This window comes from Tasmannia lanceolata, unplaced genomic scaffold, assembly GCF_043159265.1.
Source record: "Tasmannia lanceolata isolate RefF3 unplaced genomic scaffold, GAP_Taslan_0.1 ptg000025l, whole genome shotgun sequence".
NCBI classification, from domain to species: domain Eukaryota; kingdom Viridiplantae; phylum Streptophyta; class Magnoliopsida; order Canellales; family Winteraceae; genus Tasmannia; species Tasmannia lanceolata.
In genome coordinates this window covers 7,510,221-7,529,433 of record NW_027518702.1, presented here as the reverse complement: position 1 = coordinate 7,529,433, position 19,213 = coordinate 7,510,221, and the positions used below count along the sequence as shown (strand labels likewise).

General features: G+C 37.6%; 1 protein-coding gene across 1 annotated transcript; it reads right to left on the bottom strand.

The window, feature by feature from the left end:
* Nucleotides 1-9,806: 9,806 nt before the first annotated feature.
* Nucleotides 9,807-17,844, bottom strand: LOC143858311 (thioredoxin-like 4, chloroplastic). The gene is made up of 3 exons (XM_077368963.1): nt 17,648-17,844; nt 14,508-15,104; nt 9,807-11,449 (listed from the first exon to the last, which is right to left on the bottom strand). The coding sequence occupies exons 2-3, from the start codon at nt 14,979-14,981 to the stop codon at nt 11,336-11,338; spliced, it is 588 nt and encodes a 195-aa protein (XP_077225078.1). The 5' UTR covers nt 14,982-15,104; nt 17,648-17,844; the 3' UTR covers nt 9,807-11,335.
* Nucleotides 17,845-19,213: the final 1,369 nt, after the last annotated feature.

The following is a 19,213-nucleotide window of genomic DNA, read 5'->3' as shown; positions in this document are numbered from 1 at the left end:
TTTCTGTGTTATTTAGGAATAAAACCCAATGGACCCGTGCCTTCCTTTTATAACTGACCCGGACTAACCCCCCTGTGGCCTCAAGTTGTTTGATTTCTGTGTTATTTGGAAATGAACCCGAATGGACCCATTCCTTTCTTTTATTGACTCAACATATGGCTATGTGGAGACAGTTCAAAGGTTATCTCTTGCTCGGACTCCCGTTGCCTTAATTGAAAAGTCTTTAAGTAATTTGGAGTTCTATGGAGACTGACATATGGAGTACATGACAGCTATGAGGAAACATATGTTGTATTATGAATTTAGATGGTTTAGATTTGATTTAATATTCATAAATTTTTTGAAACATGACATGGAACTATGGGGTTTATGAACCAATTTTTTTGTAGTTTAACACCTTGTTTTTTTGGGGGGTTAAACATGATTATTAATCAAAATTTTAAAAAAAAACTGATTCTTAAATCAAAACCTTGATTGAAATTTCAGATTTCGATTGAGTCAATTTTTTTTTAAATAACTAAAATTCACAAAGCATTTGGAAAAAAACAAATTTTCATCAAATTCTACTGTGGGCATATCCTTTTTTTTTTTTTGGGTTAACTTTGAAATTTTGTTTATTTGCATGTATGGATTCTTAATAATCTTAAGGTTTGATGACCATAATTAGATTAATGCTGTGTGATGGGTGTATGCAAGTGAAGCAAAGGACTTCTGCATACCCTCATTAGGGGAAATATGACTTTCATTTCTTATCCCAGTAGCTTGGAGAGTGGCTACAGTTTTTGGCATATTGTTTGCAATCTGATGATGGTGTCCTCTGGCAATGCAGTGAAGTCAGAAGAACTCAAGTGGTTGCCGAATGGAAGTGAATTTCAAATGACATCAACAGACTCATCTGTTCCTTTTGCATTTTTCTAATTGTTCTTCTATACATATGGATAGTCATTGTACCTCTCTACGAGGTTCAGGTTTTGGTTTTCCAAATCTGTTACATGGAGCATTATAAGGATCTGAATAGTTTGAAATTAAAATGCCAACTTTATAATTTATTTCAAGATTTTTTAGCCCATGTACATTAAAAATAAAAAACAATCATCCATCATGAAGCATCCTACTTCATGTATTTTTAGTGGTCCTCTATTTTTTAATTAAAATTTTACTTTTTATGTCGGCCCGCACGGGTTTCTTACTAGGATCTTTCTCATTCTGTTTCTATCATGTGAAAATCTATCTGCTCTAAAATAATATATATCTTGTGCTGAAAATCTATATGTATATACACACATATAAGGGTAATGAGATTTTAGCTGATTATGGAGAATAGAGAATTAGACTTTCCTTTTGAGCACTATTTACTGTGTTCAAGTGTGATATCGCGCATTTTCTTTATATATAATAAGGAGAAAGGGCCGTTCCACTGTTCACGATGATGTGGCAGCCCTCCCCTTCCTCGCTCAAGTATACATGGCATGTTAATTTCTGACGCATTGATATTTCATAATTGAAAAACCTATTCCTTTGGGTTATAATAAGTCCCCTAGAAACGTCTCTCAGAAACGCATTTAAATGCTTATAGATCACTTCGGTACCCTTCCTCCGCTTCGAACTTGCATCATTTCTTGCTTGCTCTACTTCAAAATTCCATCAATTCTTGATTTTTTTCCTTCTTTTTCATGCATTACATTACGAGTTCAAGATTTGGCATGTGTACTTATTCTGATGTAGTTATGCGTTGACCTGTCACTGTGTCGAAATCATCCCATTAAATCATTGATAGCAGAACTTTTTGATGTCTCAATCATTGTCAATATCATGGTTTAATGGTTTTAACCGTTGACCCAAAGTTGATCGAATCGGTTGGTTCGTTTAGATCGCCGATTTGCTCGATCTTTGGAAAAACGATCTACAGGCGGAGATCGGGAGCCCTCACTGGTCGAAAATTCCAAAATAAGTATCTCTATGGCAATATTGGGCTTAAAAGAAAGAGAAAAAATCAACGATTCCAACAGTGAAAGAATTATCGAAATCGGACTTCAAAATCTCTTGAAAACCGCATTTTTCGATTTTCACATTCAAAACATTTGGAAAATCTTTGACAAAGATTGTAGGAGATTTGGTGGCATCATCTCATCCATTCTTTTGATTGCAATTGATCTCAACCACCCAATCTTAGTCCATATCTTTGCAAAGATTTCAGGATATTGGGAGACCCCATCTCGCCCTTTCTTTCGATCACATGGAGATTGCAGTTAATCGCAGCCATCCAAATCGTTGCCATTCTCTACAAAGGCAACCAAATTGGACATTTCCCTTGTCTTGAAATTTGCTTCCAAATCCACAAAGATTCCAAGGACAAGTGGCATTATCTTGGACCTTGAATTGTTCCTAAATCTTTAATGCTTGATCTTGGCCACATAAGTGCCTACCATTTTGAACATGGCCATGGCTAAAATGGAAGATGCTAAAGAAGAGGGAGAATATTCTAGAAAAATTCGATCTTAGCCATCATTTTTCCTTCCTTTCTCCATCACTTAATCTCCACCCTACACCTTTAGACTCCTAAGAAGGCAACATAGCTCACCCATTCCCCTATAAATACCCCTCCATTGCTCCATCCCAAGACAATTCAATACTCCAAGAGAGCCCACACGAAAAAAATATCAGCTCTCTCTCTCTCTCTCTATCCCTTCCTCTTGCATTGAATTGGGAGTACACAAGAGCTTTACCGAAGGATTCAAGAACGCGAGGGTCATCATCAGACATCGGAAAAGGTAGGCCTTTATTATAAATAAATGTTGTAGTTAGGATCAAATTTATAATAATTTAGTTCAATTATCTCTCATTCATGGATTAGCTTATTCATCCCTCTCCTTTCTATCTTCATTTTTTTTTTTTTTTTATTATTTTATGTCCTTTTGTCATCCCATAAACCCATGCAGACTTTTGGCCTAGAACCCCCATCCATGTCCCATAAGACCCCTTTCCAATGAAACCCAACAGAACCCAATTGACTCGAATCTAATCCACCTAGCATAGCCGCATCCAACCGAATCCACCTAATCTAGCCGCATCCAAACTGGGCTTAACCAGACCTAGCCCAATTTAACCAAATTCCCTCCCATCTGTGACTGCAAGCAAGCCCATTCCTATGAGCCGAGTGGCCGTGAAACATGCGCCCAACCACTTTTGTGTTGTTGGAACCAAAACCCAACCCCTAAGCCATGTTAGCCACAGAAATCCATGCTATATATGCACGTCAATAGTGGAACCCATTTCATGTGTTACATGTGCTGTACAAGTAACAATGTCCCATCTAATTAATTAACCCCTACTTAAATTCACCAGACCCCACCTCTTATCCACATCTAAGTGGATCCACATATGCTGTACACTATGTGATGACCATATATGTGATGACTGACCCATGCATTTGTGCATCCTTTAGACCCATGCCACGCACCCAATGCATTATTTGCGTCAATTGAATATTTTAGAGGCTGTGCATGAACGTAATCCCCAAACCCACTAATCATATGCACCGTGTACATCATTCAGATTTTCCATGTGCCATGTATTAATGAACCAAACCCATTTCGATATGCACTGTATGTACATCTTCCAAAAGCAATTTGCTATGAGATGTGTGAATACACCATATCCGGGTGTACCATTCATATGCATGCAAAGCAATTTGATATGCACTGTGTATATACACCATGTCCGATCCAATCATGCGAGCATATGTGTCATCAATTTGGCCCTTGCACTATGAACATTGCATGGAATTAATGTGCGCGCGTCACCCCGACTTAACCACGACCAGCCCGGTCCAACCCAACTCAAACCCGATTCAACTCACCTGGTCCAACCCGGACCGAACCCAACCCAACTTGCTACCAGATCCAACCAAGCCAACTCGAGGTGAACCTCTAAAGCTGCTCTCTAACCCGCACCTGGTCTATTTAGGGCCCAACCCGAACCCAAGTTGGCCCAAACCTCTCGGCCTTCTTGGCCGTAACCCAAACTCGCAGCCTACATAGCCTTAATCCAAACCCCCATCCCATTAGACTCAATCCGATTAAACTTGAACCCATGGCCAACTTGGCCTTGACCCAAACCCAAGCCCTTCTGGTTTTGACCCAAACCCGATGGCTCCCTTGGCCTTAACCCCACCCTATTCGGCCTTGCCCAATACCCTGAGCCCAACCCAAGCCGCGCCCAAGCCCAATCTAAGCCCCATCCCTAGTCGCACCCGAGCCCAACCCAAGCTAGTTGCACCTACCCCATGCTTCCTATCCCAAGCGTGTAACCTATTCGGCCACAATACCTCTCCTCCTCCTAATTCATTCATACCCCCATCAGACCTCATAATCAAATCATGTAGAAGACCATTGGAATGTACATGTGTGTGTGTCTATATATATATATATATATATATATATATATATATATATATATATATATATATATATAAATCCTAGTAAAAAACCCCGTGCGTTGCACTGGCCGACAAAGATCTGTACGGACCAGATCATAGGTTGATCCAAACAGTCCATGTGATGGAACACAACAGAAATAGGTTGTGCTCGTAAAATCATTTCCATAGGCTGATCCTAGCCCTCCAATCTATAGAGGTTTCAATAATATGTTGTTCCTCTTAGGTGCTCGGAATTCGTCAATATTTTGAAAGGTGTCCGAGTCAGTAGTATTATGTAATATGTTTACAATAATCCATAGTATTATGTAACATATGCACTCAATCCGTAATTTTTCAAAGAAAAAATGCCGTTGACTTTGTGGACAAAATGTATAATAAAAAATTCATAAAGAAGGGTAAAATAGGTACTGTGAAGGCGTAGAATTGAAAATATGGGGCTTTAATGTGGGCTTTGTTAACAAAAGCAAAAACAAGTAATGTATAATTCTATTAGAATTTTGGAAGAAATTCAATATATATATATATATATATATATATATATATATATATATATATATATATAGAGAGAGAGAGAGAGAGAGAGAGAGAGAGAGAGAACGGTTCCTACACATATGTGTAGATAAGTTATCTACACACTAGCTTAAAATACAGTGGGGGCCACATTATTTGAGTGATCCAAACCATTCCTTTTTAAGGCCCTCACATAGATAGGGTGTCCACAAAAAGTCAGATCCATAGGATCATCCTAACCATTCGAACTGTGGAGGCAAAAAATGGACTATTTTGTGAAGGTTTAAAGACATCCATTTTACCTCCACAGATCGTAGGGTTGGGATGATCCTATGGATCTGATTTTTTGTAGACACCCTATCTATGTGAGGGCCTTTAAAATGGATGGCTTGGATCACCCAAACAATGTGGGGCCCCACTGTATTTTAAGCTAGTGTGTAGAGAACTCTCTACACATATGTGTAGGAACCGTTTTCTCATATGTATATATATATATATATATATATATATATATATATATATATATATATATATATAAGGGAACTGTTGGTGCGCTTAAGCTCACCAAACTTATGGTGAGCTTAAGCGCCCAATCACATGGGGGCCACTTTGTTAGGATGATCCAAAGCATTCATTTTAAAGTCTCTTACATAGATAAGGGGGTGTACCAAAAATCAGCTCCATAGGATCATCCTAACCCCTCCATTTGTGGAGGACAAAAATGGACAGACACAAATCTGCCCATTTTTTGTCCTCCACAAATGGGGTTAGGATGATCCTATGGAGCTGATTTTTGGTACACCCCCTATCTATCATAAGGCCTTGCAAATGAATGGTTTGGATCACCACATGTGATTGGGGAGCCATGTCATTGGGGAGCTTAAGCGCACCATAGGTTTGGTGCGCTTAAGCTCACCAACAGTTTCCTCTATATATATATATATATATATATATATATGAGAAAACGGTTCCTACACATATGTGTAGAGAGTTCTCTACACACTAGCTTAAAATACAGTGGGGGCCCACATTGTTTGGGTGATCCAAGCCATCCCTTTTAAAGGCCCTCACATAGATAGGGTGTCTACAAAAAATCAAATCCATAGGATCATCCCAACCCTACGATTTGTGGATGTAAAATGGATGTCTTTAAACCTTCACAAATTAGTCCATCTTTTGCCTCCACAGTTCGAATGGTTATGATGATCCTATAGATCTGATTTTTTGTGGACACCCTATCTATGTGAGGGCCTTAAAAATGAATGGTTTGGATCACCCAAACAATGTAGGCCCCCACTGTATTTTAAGCTAGTGTGTAGATAACTTATCTACACCTGTGTGTAGGAACCGTTTTCTCTCTCTCTCTATATATATATAGAGGAAAAGGATTGTACGCTCGACCGTACCTAAAGTTAGGTACGGTAGAGTGCCAAATCACATGGGTCCCCCATTTTTGGTGGGCATCTAAACCATTCATTTGCAAGACCCCATCATAGATAGGGTGCAGCCCAAAAATCAGCACCATTGAATCATCCTAACCCCTCCAAAACTGGAGGCCAAAATGGGCAGATTTGTGGACAAACACTGTCTGTCCATTTTGGCCTCCACAGATGGATGGGTTAGGGTGATCCTATGGAGCTGATTTTTTGTATGCACCCTATCTATGATGGGGCCTTGCAAATGAATGGTTTAGATGCCCACCAAAAATGTGGGACCCATGTGATTTGGCACTCTACCGTACCTAACTTTAGGTACGGTCGAGCGTACAATCATATACCTCATATATATATATATATATATATATATATATATATATATATATATATATATATATATATATGAGAACGGTTCCTACACATATGTGTAGAGAGTTCTCTACACACTAGCTTAAAATACAGTGGGGGCCCACATTGTTTGGGTGATCCAAGCCATCCATTTTAAAGGCCCTCACATAGATAGGGTGTCTACAAAAAATCAGATCCATAGGATCATCCCAACCCTACGATTTGTGGAGGTAAAATGGATGTCTTTAAACCTTCCCAAATTAGTCCATATTTTGCCTCCACAGTTCAAATGGTTAGGATGATCCTATGGATTTGATTTTTTATGGACACTCTATCTATGTGAGGGCCTTAAAAATGAATGGTTTGGATCACCCAAATAATGTGGCCCCCACTGTATTTTAAGCTAGTGTGTAGATAACTTATCTACACATATGTGTAGGAACCGTTTTCTCTCTCTCTCTCTCTCTATATATATATATATAGAGAGAGAGAGTAGCATTCAATGTGCCCCAACCCATCAAAACATGGATTAAAATGGTGAGCCCCACCTTATGTGTGGAGATCGGGACCCACCCCATCAAAACATAAGTTAAAACTGATGTGCCCCACATGTGGCATGTGTTTGAATGGCATTGGTGGGTACCCCTACCCAAATATGATGGAAAATGGTGGGCCCCACCCTAATACATGGATTTGGGTGGAGATATAGTGGGCCTAACCATGGGTGTAAAATTGTGGGGCTCACCATATGCATTGGTTTGGGTAGAGATGGTGCACCCTGCCATATCAAAACATGAGATGTAAAATAGTAGGTCCCACTCATGCTATACATGGGTGTAAAATAATGGGGCTCACCTTACCCAAAAATGTGTTTAAGGTGTTGGGCCCCACCATTGCATGCATGAGGTATAAAAAGTCATCACATAGAAAAAATTCCAGTAAAATTTTCCAAGGGAAAAGGTTTTCTGGAAATTAACAATTAATGAAAACAGAAAGAAACATGGTTAGTATAAATTATCGGAGTTTTTATGCAGTGTGTGGCCAGTATTTTTCAAAAAATAATGAAAGCGCACTCCATAGGATGATTCAAACCGTTTATTTGTTGGGCCACAACTTATATAAATAGGTTTAGCCCCCAAAATGATTTCCGTAGGATGATCCTAACCCTTGATATAATGAGGTTTTCGTAATGTGCAATCCCTCAATAGATCGGAGCGTTAGGATCTTCCTATGGAAATGATTTTTTGGGGAACAATATTCTATTTATGTGTTGGCCCTACTAATGAACGGTTTGGATCATCCTATGGAGTGGGCTGTACAAAAAAATACAGGGTTATATAGCAGAGAGAGAGAGAGAGAGAGAGACCTGCACGACTGAATTATTAGCATAGCTGGTATCTCCCACTCCGCCATTCATGTGAAGAACTTGTTTCACTTCCATCATGGTTCTCTTTTAATGGCCTCCTCCAAATTAGACGAGAGAGATCACACCTTATATTTCTCTCCTATGCCAATATGATTGATGTAGGATATACATAGCTGGAAAATGTTTGACCTAATCACGGGAATTGAGCTTACCATGTGACATGAACTGTATGAACTTAGTTTTTAATTGAGGGTTGCCTCCAAAAACGGAAATCTGTTTTGTTAAAAAACCAAAAGCATGTGCACCTTATCGTGACGAACCCCGTAGTTTTCAAATAGTACTGTATTGACCACACTCTATGATGATCCAAACCATCCATGTGATGGGACACAACGTAAACAGGTAGTGACTTGTGCCCAAAAAACATTTCTATAGGATGATCCTAGCTCTCTAATCTACAGAAGTTTCCATAATACGCAGTTCCTCTATAGATCGGAGGGTTGGGATCATCCTATAGAAATGACTTTTTGGGCACAACCTGTTTACGTTGTGTCCCATCATATGGATGGTTTGGATCATCCTCTAGTGTGGTCCGTACAGTACTTTTTGAAAAATACAGGACTATAAGGGCTTACACTGTATAAAAACTCATTTCCAAACCGAGTTTCATTTTAGAATGTTTTCCAATTTAATTTCTGGCCATGCACAGGTCAAGAGTTTAACGCAAACCGGCCGTCCGGCCAATAAATTTTGCCGTTCACGAAATCATAGTTAAAGAGCAGAATTTCATTTCCTGGCATTAATTGGTACCAGCAGCCAAAATAAATAATTGGCTGCCAATATCAAAACGAGGGAGTGTGAAGACCCACTCCCTAGAATAAGTCCAAGCACCTACGAAAGCAATAATATTAACACTAAAGTAGTTTAATAATTTATGGGGATTTGCTGGCGACCACCCATAAAGCAGTTCGTGGACCGGCTCGAAAAAAAAATAGATTGTTATCATCAAGTTGCATGTTATTTAAACTCATAACATTACATATCCAAATCCAAAGAACCTTACGCAACAACGACTTTAGTAAAAAAAAAAAAAAAAAAAAAAACAATAACAAATTTCAATAAGATTGAGGTAAAATTGTTAATTGGTGGCAAAAAAATGACAAAATAGTGGATGGGTGACACCCTTTTGAAAGCTTGTGAACGGAGGTTAAAACACCTTCTACGTACATGCCTTTTACTTAAATACCCCTCAGGAAGAAAAAACCCATCGTTTTAACTTATCTTTGTTTTTAACTGTTTGGAAGCTTTTTTTTCACTTTTTCTCTCTCATTTTTCATTTTTAACCACCTGCAACTCATCTTCTCTGGCGTGAGGTGGTGGCCGGCGTGAAGATCAACCCATTTTCTCCAGCGTGGGGCTGTTTCTTACGCTAATCCGAACCTCTCTTCTTTCTAGTAGACCGTATTCCGGCGAGGGCGTCATTTGTTCCGGCGTCTTCCCCATCATCTTAGGTATGGTAGGGTACAATCCAAAACAAACAGAATCGTAAAATTGATGAAAGGAATCGTAAAAATCGCATGATTCAAAGTCGGAACGTACTTGAATCGTACGATTTTTACGAAAAAACGATTCTTCCTTCCGATTTGAATCGTTCAACCCACGATTCGATTTGAATCGTATGATTCAAATCGTAAATCGTATGATTTTAACAACAAATGGGTGTATATATGTTCCTTAGGGCACTTTAGTCTTTGTACTCTTCTCTTTTATATAAATACACAAGTGAGGGGGAGAGATCCCTAACTCACACATTCTCTTCACTCTCTTCACTCTCTACATGGTACAGAGACTGAAATTTCAAAATTTCAGTAGAAATTTCATTTTCCTGAAATTTCGGTCCGAAATTGAAGGGATTTCATCCAAAAATATGGATTTTTTGATAATTATTTGATATTATCCCGAAATTTCAGCTGAAATTACCGAAATAAAGGAAATTTCAATCGAAATAAATTGGGAGAAAAAATAGCCGTTTTATGGATTTCGTCTAATTTCGGCTGAAATTTTGGTTTCGGTGAGGACCGAAACACATTCTGAAACCGAAATTTAAAACCTTGGTAGGAATACAAAAGCTAAAGACCTTCTTGCAGAAAGAGTTTTCCACAAAAGACCTTGGTCATCTTAGGTATTTTCTGGGCATTGAGGTAGCCTTTTCCAGTAGAGGACTCTCTCTCATAGAGGAAGTATGTCTTGGATTTACTAGATGAAACAGGCTATCTTGGAGTGAATCTTACTTCTGTTCCCATGGACCCGAATGTGAAACTTCGTCCAGAGGAAGGGGATTTATTAGATGACCCTAGCAGGTATAAGAGGTTATTTGGCAAACTCATATATCTCACAGTCACTCACCCAGATATCTCATTTGTTGTTGGAGTTGTCAGCAAGTATATGAGCTCACCACGTACTTCGCACTGGGCAACAATGCTTCAAATTGTTAGGTACTTGAAAGGGACTCCAGGGAGAGGCTTGTTGTTGAAGAAACAAGGTAATGAGAAGATAGAGGGGTTCACGGATGCCGATTGGGAAGGATCTCCAGCTCTCAGGAGGTCAGCCACTGGATATTGCACCTTCATAGGAGGTAACTAGGTGTCATGGCGAAGCAAGAAACAAGATGTTATAGCTTAATCAAGTGCCGAAGCCGAATACAAAGCCATGGCCCACACGAGTGGAGAACTCATCTGGTTGCGTTCCCTTTAGTCAAAGATCCGCTTCCCTCCTTCCTCTTCTTCTCAGTTGTATTGTGACAATAAGGTTGCAATCCATATTGCTACAAATCCTGTCTCCCATGAGAGGACTAAGCATATTGAGGTAGATTGCCACTTCATATGTCAGAGAATCCAGAAGGGTGAGATATGCACAGTGTTTAATCGGTCAGTGGATCAATTGGCTGATATGTTGACCAAGCCATTAATCAAAGCTAAGTTGAGTAACATTTTTAACAAGCTACGAATGCTTGATATATACATTCCAGCTTGAGGGGGAGTGTTAGCAGGTGTATATGTGTGCCTAAGGGCACTTTAGTCTTTATACTCTTCTCTTTTATATAAATACACAAGTGAGGGGGAGAGATTTCTAACTCACGCATTCTCTTCACTCTCTTCACTCTCAACATCTATAATGCAACGCACATAACTAAAACCAAATGTTCAGTCTTTCATTTCCAAAGTTAGATATACAATTCTATGTATTGCTATTTATTAAATTTCTAGTTCCAAGTGAAATCCATTCAAGAAAAATTACTCTAATTCTTAGTCGGTCAGCCACCTCAGACTCCTCATCATACTGATCAATAACCTGTAGTAATACACAAAACCAAAATTCATGTTTAGTTATTAAAATGGATAACTATAATGAAATGATACTCAAGCTTGATGCAGGACAATACCTAATCAAGGGAAAATCCTACACTCCTAATGGGATAAAGGCTTTAGGAACTATCTAGGGTTGAATTAACACATGACTATTCTACGTGCAGCAACAATAATGAGAATTAAATTGCAGCTAATAATTAGAAAACTAACAATTAACAAGAATTAATTTTATGCAAATCAATCAAATGATAAAGATTCGTAGGATGATTTGTTAATAGTAAAATTAGTCCTAAACTAGGTTTTATGCATGCAACCAAATAACTAAAAGCTAATGCAAATACTGATGAATTACATATAAACAAGCATGGAAATAGTAATAATCAATGAAGAACATCAAAAAAATTATCAACTGCAGTAATGGGTTAGCAGTGATGGGTTCAAAGCAGTCCAGATTTAGACTAAACGGGTATTTCGGTAATTTTACAGATCTGGAATTTTGGGGTTATACTGTTGTCTATATTACAGTTATGATCTAGAAAGGTAAATGGAAATAAATCTAGGGTTTAGGTAGAAGTTTTGATGGTAGGTTTAGGCCAGGGATCTCAAAAACTAGTTTTAGGGCTTGAAAAGGGTGAAAATCTCAACTACGCTCAAAAGGGGTTTAGGGTAATGGATCTTGAATGTTTTAGATGAGGTTTAATCACAAAAGCAATCCCTCAAAATCTCAGATTGAGATCTTGAAGAACAAACTCCTATCAAATAACTTGCTCATCAAACATCAAAACATTATCTCTTGTTGAAATGTATAGTTTAGTTATTAAAATGGATAACTATAATCAAATGATACTAAAAAGGATAACTATAATAAAATGATACTCAAGCTCCTATCAAATAACTTGCTCATTAAACTTCAAAACATTATCTCTTGTTCAAATGTATAAAAACTATAGCATTTGATGCGCGTATAAAAGTGCCAAACTGACATGATTTTAGAGAGATGATCAACTCTAAGAACCAAAACTAGTTTCTGATCCATTCCACCATTTAACCATGAATACAGGAAATTGTTGTGATTTTATGGATGGAAATGAGAAGGCAATGTCATGGATTAAGTAACATAAAATGGTGGTGGAACAACTAGCGAGATGAAAAGGAGATGCAAATATCAAAAAAGAAAATTAGACATAGTGCATGGTTATGATTGTGGATTTATGGAGACAAGGAACTTTGGGTGGGGTAAGCCTTTTTGCAAGGGGCCGTGAGGAGAATAATTGTTATATGAAACAAAAAGGCGGGCAGATGTGTAGAAAAACGGGTGAATTTGGTATCTAAGGGTTCACCTTGGTGGAGGAACAATTCCAATAGGTACGAACTTCAATCTTGCGATCCGCAAGAGATTGTGAGCAATAATGGAGGAAGTAATATTTGGTCAAGTCCTCCTACTTAGTTAAACAGAGGAGGGCTTAACTTCTCGGGATTTGTGATTCATAAAGATCTCATTAAGCTAACTCTAAGTAGTACAAAAAGGTGATCTTGATTGGAATTGCAGAGAGAGAGAGAGAGAGTTTGGTTCTGGAATTGCACACACACACACACACACACACAGAGAGAGAGAGAGAGAGAGAGAGAGAGAGAGAGAGAGAGAGAGAGAGAGAGAGAGAGAGAGAGAGAGAGAGAGAGAGAGAGAGAGAGAGAGAGTTCTCCTACCTTTTGTTGTAGATTCTCTTCCAAATTTAATAGTCAACCTATTATTGACAAAGCAAATGGGGCCGAAATCCCATCACCAGATGATCTTGATTGGATAATGAAAACCTCATAAGTAACGAATTCCCTATGGGTGTTTAACACCGAATCATTTCCCTTATTCTCCAACCAAAGCAAGCCTGTCCAAACCTTATGTCAATTGCCTCATTTGGACCACTTTGCCCTTTTTTCATTTTACATTCGTATATATAAAATGTAGATTAGTCCAGCTGACTTTTTCCACACTTATGATTCACCACTACTCCTGGAGAACTTCTGCATATTTTCAAATCATTTCAGTTAATGCACAAAACTCCCACATCTCTAGGAAACCTTGAGTAAATGTTTGAACCTACGGTTATGTTAACTCTCACATCAGTTTAAAAAAAAACTAGTCAATGACGCGTTTGAAAGCTCCTATTTGGCTAGAAATAGCTGATTGCGACTCTTGCACATTTGAACATGTGTTCCATGATTTCAAACAATCAGATACTACAAACTTTCTATAACAACTAATGGAGGGATCATCACAAGTGGAGATTTTTTATTCTCCCTCCATGAGGGCTCTGAATAGCTTTTGTTTGTTTTCTCTTTGTTTTCTTTGTTTTCTTTTGTACTGACCATCTCGGTAGCGGGGTTCTTCCATGTTTTACTTTATTATAATCCGGCATTTCCAGAAAAAAACAACAACTAATGGAGTAATAGGCATCGTCTGTTAATTCAAACACATGAAATACACTAATACAGCAGTCACGAATCCATGAATGGGTGTACCTTTTCCCTCATAGCTAGCACAAACAGGTTATCAGCCTCTTTGTGGGATGGTGGAATTCCTTGAATTTTGCACCCAAAAAATCTTGGATTTACCCTTGACAACAAAAGCATGCTTTTTTTTTGAAATCAACTCCCTCAAACAAATGGGTAAATGTTTACAAGAGTATACCAGTGGTCAGGGGTGACACTTGAGCAAGTTCTCCAAACAAAACAGGCATGACAAAAGCTACAGCCAAATGTGCATGCAAGGGATAATTAAAAGAAAAAGAAACACATGTGATTGTGGGACGTTGCACTGGTTTTCCCATGTATAGGTCAAGGAATCATTATCTTTGAAACTACAGAATGTTTAAAAAAATAGTAGAAAGCATGTAAAATTCAAAGTTCAGAATGCTAGGAAATTCATGAAACCAAAATTATTTCAAAGCTGAGTTGTCAAAAAGTGGATTTCATAAATTTGCATAAATATACTAAATTTACATCCAGAATGTCCAAATTAATCAGAAGTAATGAACCATACTTACATTATGCTTTAAGAATATAACCGGTGCCCCTTCATCACCAGATCCCTTGCATAGTTTTGCGAACCCGTGTTCTATATACTTGCAGCTTCCACAGGAAGTACGATAAAAATCTACCACAACTAAGGAATTAGTTTCCTTAGCTCTATCCAAAATTTTAAGAAATTCCTCATCAGTCTTAAATTCTCTTACACATTCAACAGGACAAAGCCCATCATCCTCATCAATATCGGAGAGTTCTCCTTGATTTTCACCCAACTTGTCTTTGTATTCTGTAGCTTGAACGCCATTATTAAGTTTTACTGTGTCCAGATTTGCATTCTTTAAGATGGAAGGAATGTTTGCTTTTAATAGCCAAAATTTACTCTGATTTCGGAACCCTGCATGAAGTGACCCAGGAACTACACAAGGAAGTCCATCAAGGATTTTCACAGGATTAAAAGAGGCCCTTGGCTGGAGCAAACTCTGCCTTGGCATTGCAAAAATAGCAAAGCACCTCAACAACAGGATGAAATTTCCAACAAATGAGATTTGTTGATAGTCTCCACAATAAATAAAATGCCTTCTAAATTGATTGTTCACTTACCCTGTAACTGTTAGCTGTAAAACAAAACCATAACCATCAGAATAGAAAATATTAGTTTGTCATGAAATTATTGATATTTTCATGTCTTCAAGAATAAGAACGAGTGTGAAATATCAGAATACAAGATGAGAAGGATGCAAACAGAATAAGTAAAGGAGATGGGCAGTGAACAATGATGGTCAGCAGTGGCAAAATACGAGATTTGTTTAATTTAAGAAGTAATACTCTTTGCTTTTCAAAATAAAGACAGAGAAACATCAATTGCCTCAAGTAAAAAGAATTTATGCTCTTAAACTGGCAATAGGATTAGGATGTATTCACAAGATACAAGCAAAATGATGAACTGGAGATGCTCATTAAGCATGGATGGTACGAACCATAGGACTAAATTAATTTATTAAACAAGTATTATTTTTTGTAGTATTTCAAAATTAAAGCCAGATCCATCAAATGTTCCAGGTAAGAATATGCCTGCATCTGAAACTATCAATGGGAGCATATATACACACTGAATCCAGGAAGAAGTTATTACAATTGATATACTTTATTGTATAGCATGAGCGGAATTTTTTCATTTATCTTATAATTAGATTGTTTAGCCACTACACACCAAAAATTTTATTTCTGTAATTATACTAATTCTAATTAGAATGTAATGAGTTAGATAAACCATGAGTATTACATTAATCCAAAATCTTTTAAGGGTTTGCACGGTAGATGAGGTGCGATGCTCCTATAGCAGAAACATGTGTTTTAAGGGGATTGCCAGAAAATCATTGAAGTAGATAACATTAAAGATTTATATCCCTTCAACATTGTCCATTTGCAACGGATATTAAAAGGCTGAGTACTATGGTAATGCCACACTCCTAAACCAAGCTTTGGATTGTGCATGACACCTTTGTCAACTAACTTGTAAATGTAACAACTTAGTTAAAAATAGCCAAGATACGGTAGCTGACTTGATCAATAAGAAAACCATTGGGATTCATCCAGGAATAGCAACTTACGGTTCTCTGGGATAGCCAATACCATCCTATACTATGATACCTGGATCCTTTAGAAATCTAGAGTATCCAAGAATCGGATAAGGATACTCGGCAAGGGTAAGGGACACACCTCGGATACTCCTGACCCATATTCTATTATGTTTCCCTTTTTTCTGACAAGTTGATGATGCTCAATTAACGATCCTCGCCTATATTACAAAAGCATATCATAGATTTGGCCACTCAGGTACTCCTGATGCGTATCATGTTTTAGCTTTCAATGATCTTTACCCATAATGAAAAAAGCATATCTAATTCTCGTCGTACCCATATCCTAAGACTTTGGGCTTTAAGCGGTCCTTGTGCTTGATCCCTAATCGTATTGTATATGCTTACCAATATCTCGGTAACATAGATCGTATCCATTCCCTTGCCATTGTTTCCTCAAAAAGATAGAAACATTTTAAAAGCCAATAATTCCAGAAGCTTCTCTTCCAAATGGTGATCCAATTGATCAACTCCGAAAATCTACTATTCCCATCATTAATCCTGACATAAATAATTGAATTCTGAAAATTATTAGGAGAAGCCCTTGGCTTTTCAAAATCTGGTGCTTGCTATTTTTCTTTGATACGGGATCCACAACTTTTTTTTTTCTTTTGAACTGATAAAAGAAGAATAAAAAAGATATGCTAGGGGCAGCCTGAAAGTAAAATTGACACAAGAAGACAAAGCAAAAGAGAAGAAAAAGTAAAAACAAAAAAGACTACAACTTAAGCATGTTGTACCAAACAACTAGTGTTTCCTTCACGATGTGTATGAGTGAAGGAACACTCATCAAAACTAATAAAAATGTCACTTATCTCTCGAAAGTGTCTCCTCATTCATAACCCTATTCTCACTATGGACTTGTTATTTAGTAGAAAAATTATGTCCAAAACCTTCCCCCACCCCCCGTGTGAACATTGACTTGATTGAAACCATGTTCAAATATCATGCCTCTTTTCTCAACTAATAAAGAGAATCATGTTCTCCTTTCTTTCCCAATTAAATCAAAGCACCTAACATTCCTCAAGCCTTCTCTAAATTGTTGTAAAGTGAAGCTTCATGATAATCTTCTAACACCATACTCTTAGAAACCACCCCATTTACCCTCTGGGCTATCTAGCTGAAAAGTAATTATTGGGTAGTCAATAAAATTAAGGCACTTTTGTTTTGGATTTTGAGGAGTCAGTCCAAAACTAGGAATTCCCTTGGTTCACATTCTAAAAACTTTGCCTACTTCTTTTGATCTCCATAGGAATTGACTTGGCCAATAAATTAGCTTTCCTATTCTTTTCCTTTGGCCAACATTTATGCAGTTCAAATTGCTGTATTAGAAGAACAAGAACAAAGATCTTGCAAGAACCGAAATAAACAGGAATTATTTATACAAGGGAAAGAAATGAGAAAAGAAAATGGTCCTTTGTATCTTCTTCTACTATATGGGTTCGAAAAATAAAAACTAAAAAACAGGGTTTTAGTAAGAGATGAAAACATAGAACATCTCTATGGAGGAAAATGCTTACCTGTTTGTGTCGAGATGAGAAGAAGATACGGATTGAGAAAGAAAAAAAATCTAAGTCTAGCAGTTGAGAGAAACCCTCCCGAAAATTGAAAAATCAACGAGCGTTTTGCATTTTCTTGGTGGTTTTCTTTGGTGGCCTACAGGCTCCATCCTTACCACACAAATTTCTGCAACTGTTCACGTGTTTTGAAAGGGGAAAAAAACAAACCCTCTAGAAAGAGACCGAAACCAAAATCATATATACCCGAAACGGTACAATATTTTGACCGACATTTCGGTCAAAATTTCGTTTATCCCGAAATTTTGTCTGAAATTTAAGGATTTCACTCAAAAATCTCGATTTTTATTCATTATTTAATATTATCCCGTAATTTCGGCTGATATTACCTAAATTTCGCTAATTTCAGCCGAAATTTTGTACGAGATAAAATATGAGTTTATTTGAATTCATCGAATTTCTGCCAAAATTTTGAAATTTTGGTTTCGATGAGGTGAGAAACCTGTACTGAAACCGAAATTTAAAACCATGGCTTTATCCATGGTGAGAGACCATGGGAGAGGGATTGTTGCTAGAAGGGACTGAGTTATATGGTGGCCAACCATCAAGTCCCTTGTAGGTGGTACGATGGAAGTACCATCCTTGATATTTGATCCAGCAGCAGCCTCTTAAAAAGTGGTCTGCTTTTGGATCAAATATCCAAAAGTTTGATCCAAAAGCAGACCACTTTTTAAGAGGGTTGGATCAAATATCAAGGGCGGTACTGCTAGCACAGTACATGACAGTCGAGCACCATATAAAAACTCAGAAACATTCTGGGGTGGTTTGTGACTATATGAATGTTTTGACCTGATGCCATGTTGGATCGAATGCTAGATGGGGGGACTATCCACATCAGTGTTGACCATAGTTAGCAAAACTCTGTTTTAAACGGTGTTTTTTTGAAAATAAATACTCGTTCTATTGGTGTGCCGTCTAATACTCGTTTGAAACTTTCACAGTGCAAAAAAACTCTGTTTTTATTAGGCAAACGTTTGAAACACGTTTAAAATGTATTTTAAACACGTTTTTTTGCCAGCTTTCCAATTTTACCCCCACCATATTTTGTAAATGACGAAATTTTAAACTCATTTTCTTGTGTTTATGTTCTTTTGAACCGATACCGTTTTAAACTCGAAGTTTTTTTCCGAATCACGATTTGCTAACTATGATCTAGGTATATAATAATAGATAGATACTAATCAAGTTTTTTCCATTGTCATTGTTTTCTTTCCAATAAAATTTTTTATTGAAAAACTTTTTTCCTTTAGAAATTTGGTTTAGTATTAATTTAGTAGGGTTTGGCCTACCATTTTACACCACGTGTTATTGATGGGATGGGGGGCCACCCTTTACACCTCATGTTTTTTATGGGGAGGGGCTGCCATTTTACACCTACGATCTTGATGGGGTGGGACTGTTAAGTTTTGAAGAGAAGATAGGGACACACTATTTTTAGCCCAAATTTTATTGGTGAGGCGGGAACCACCATCTCTACCCAAACCTGTGAATTACGGTGGGACCCACCAT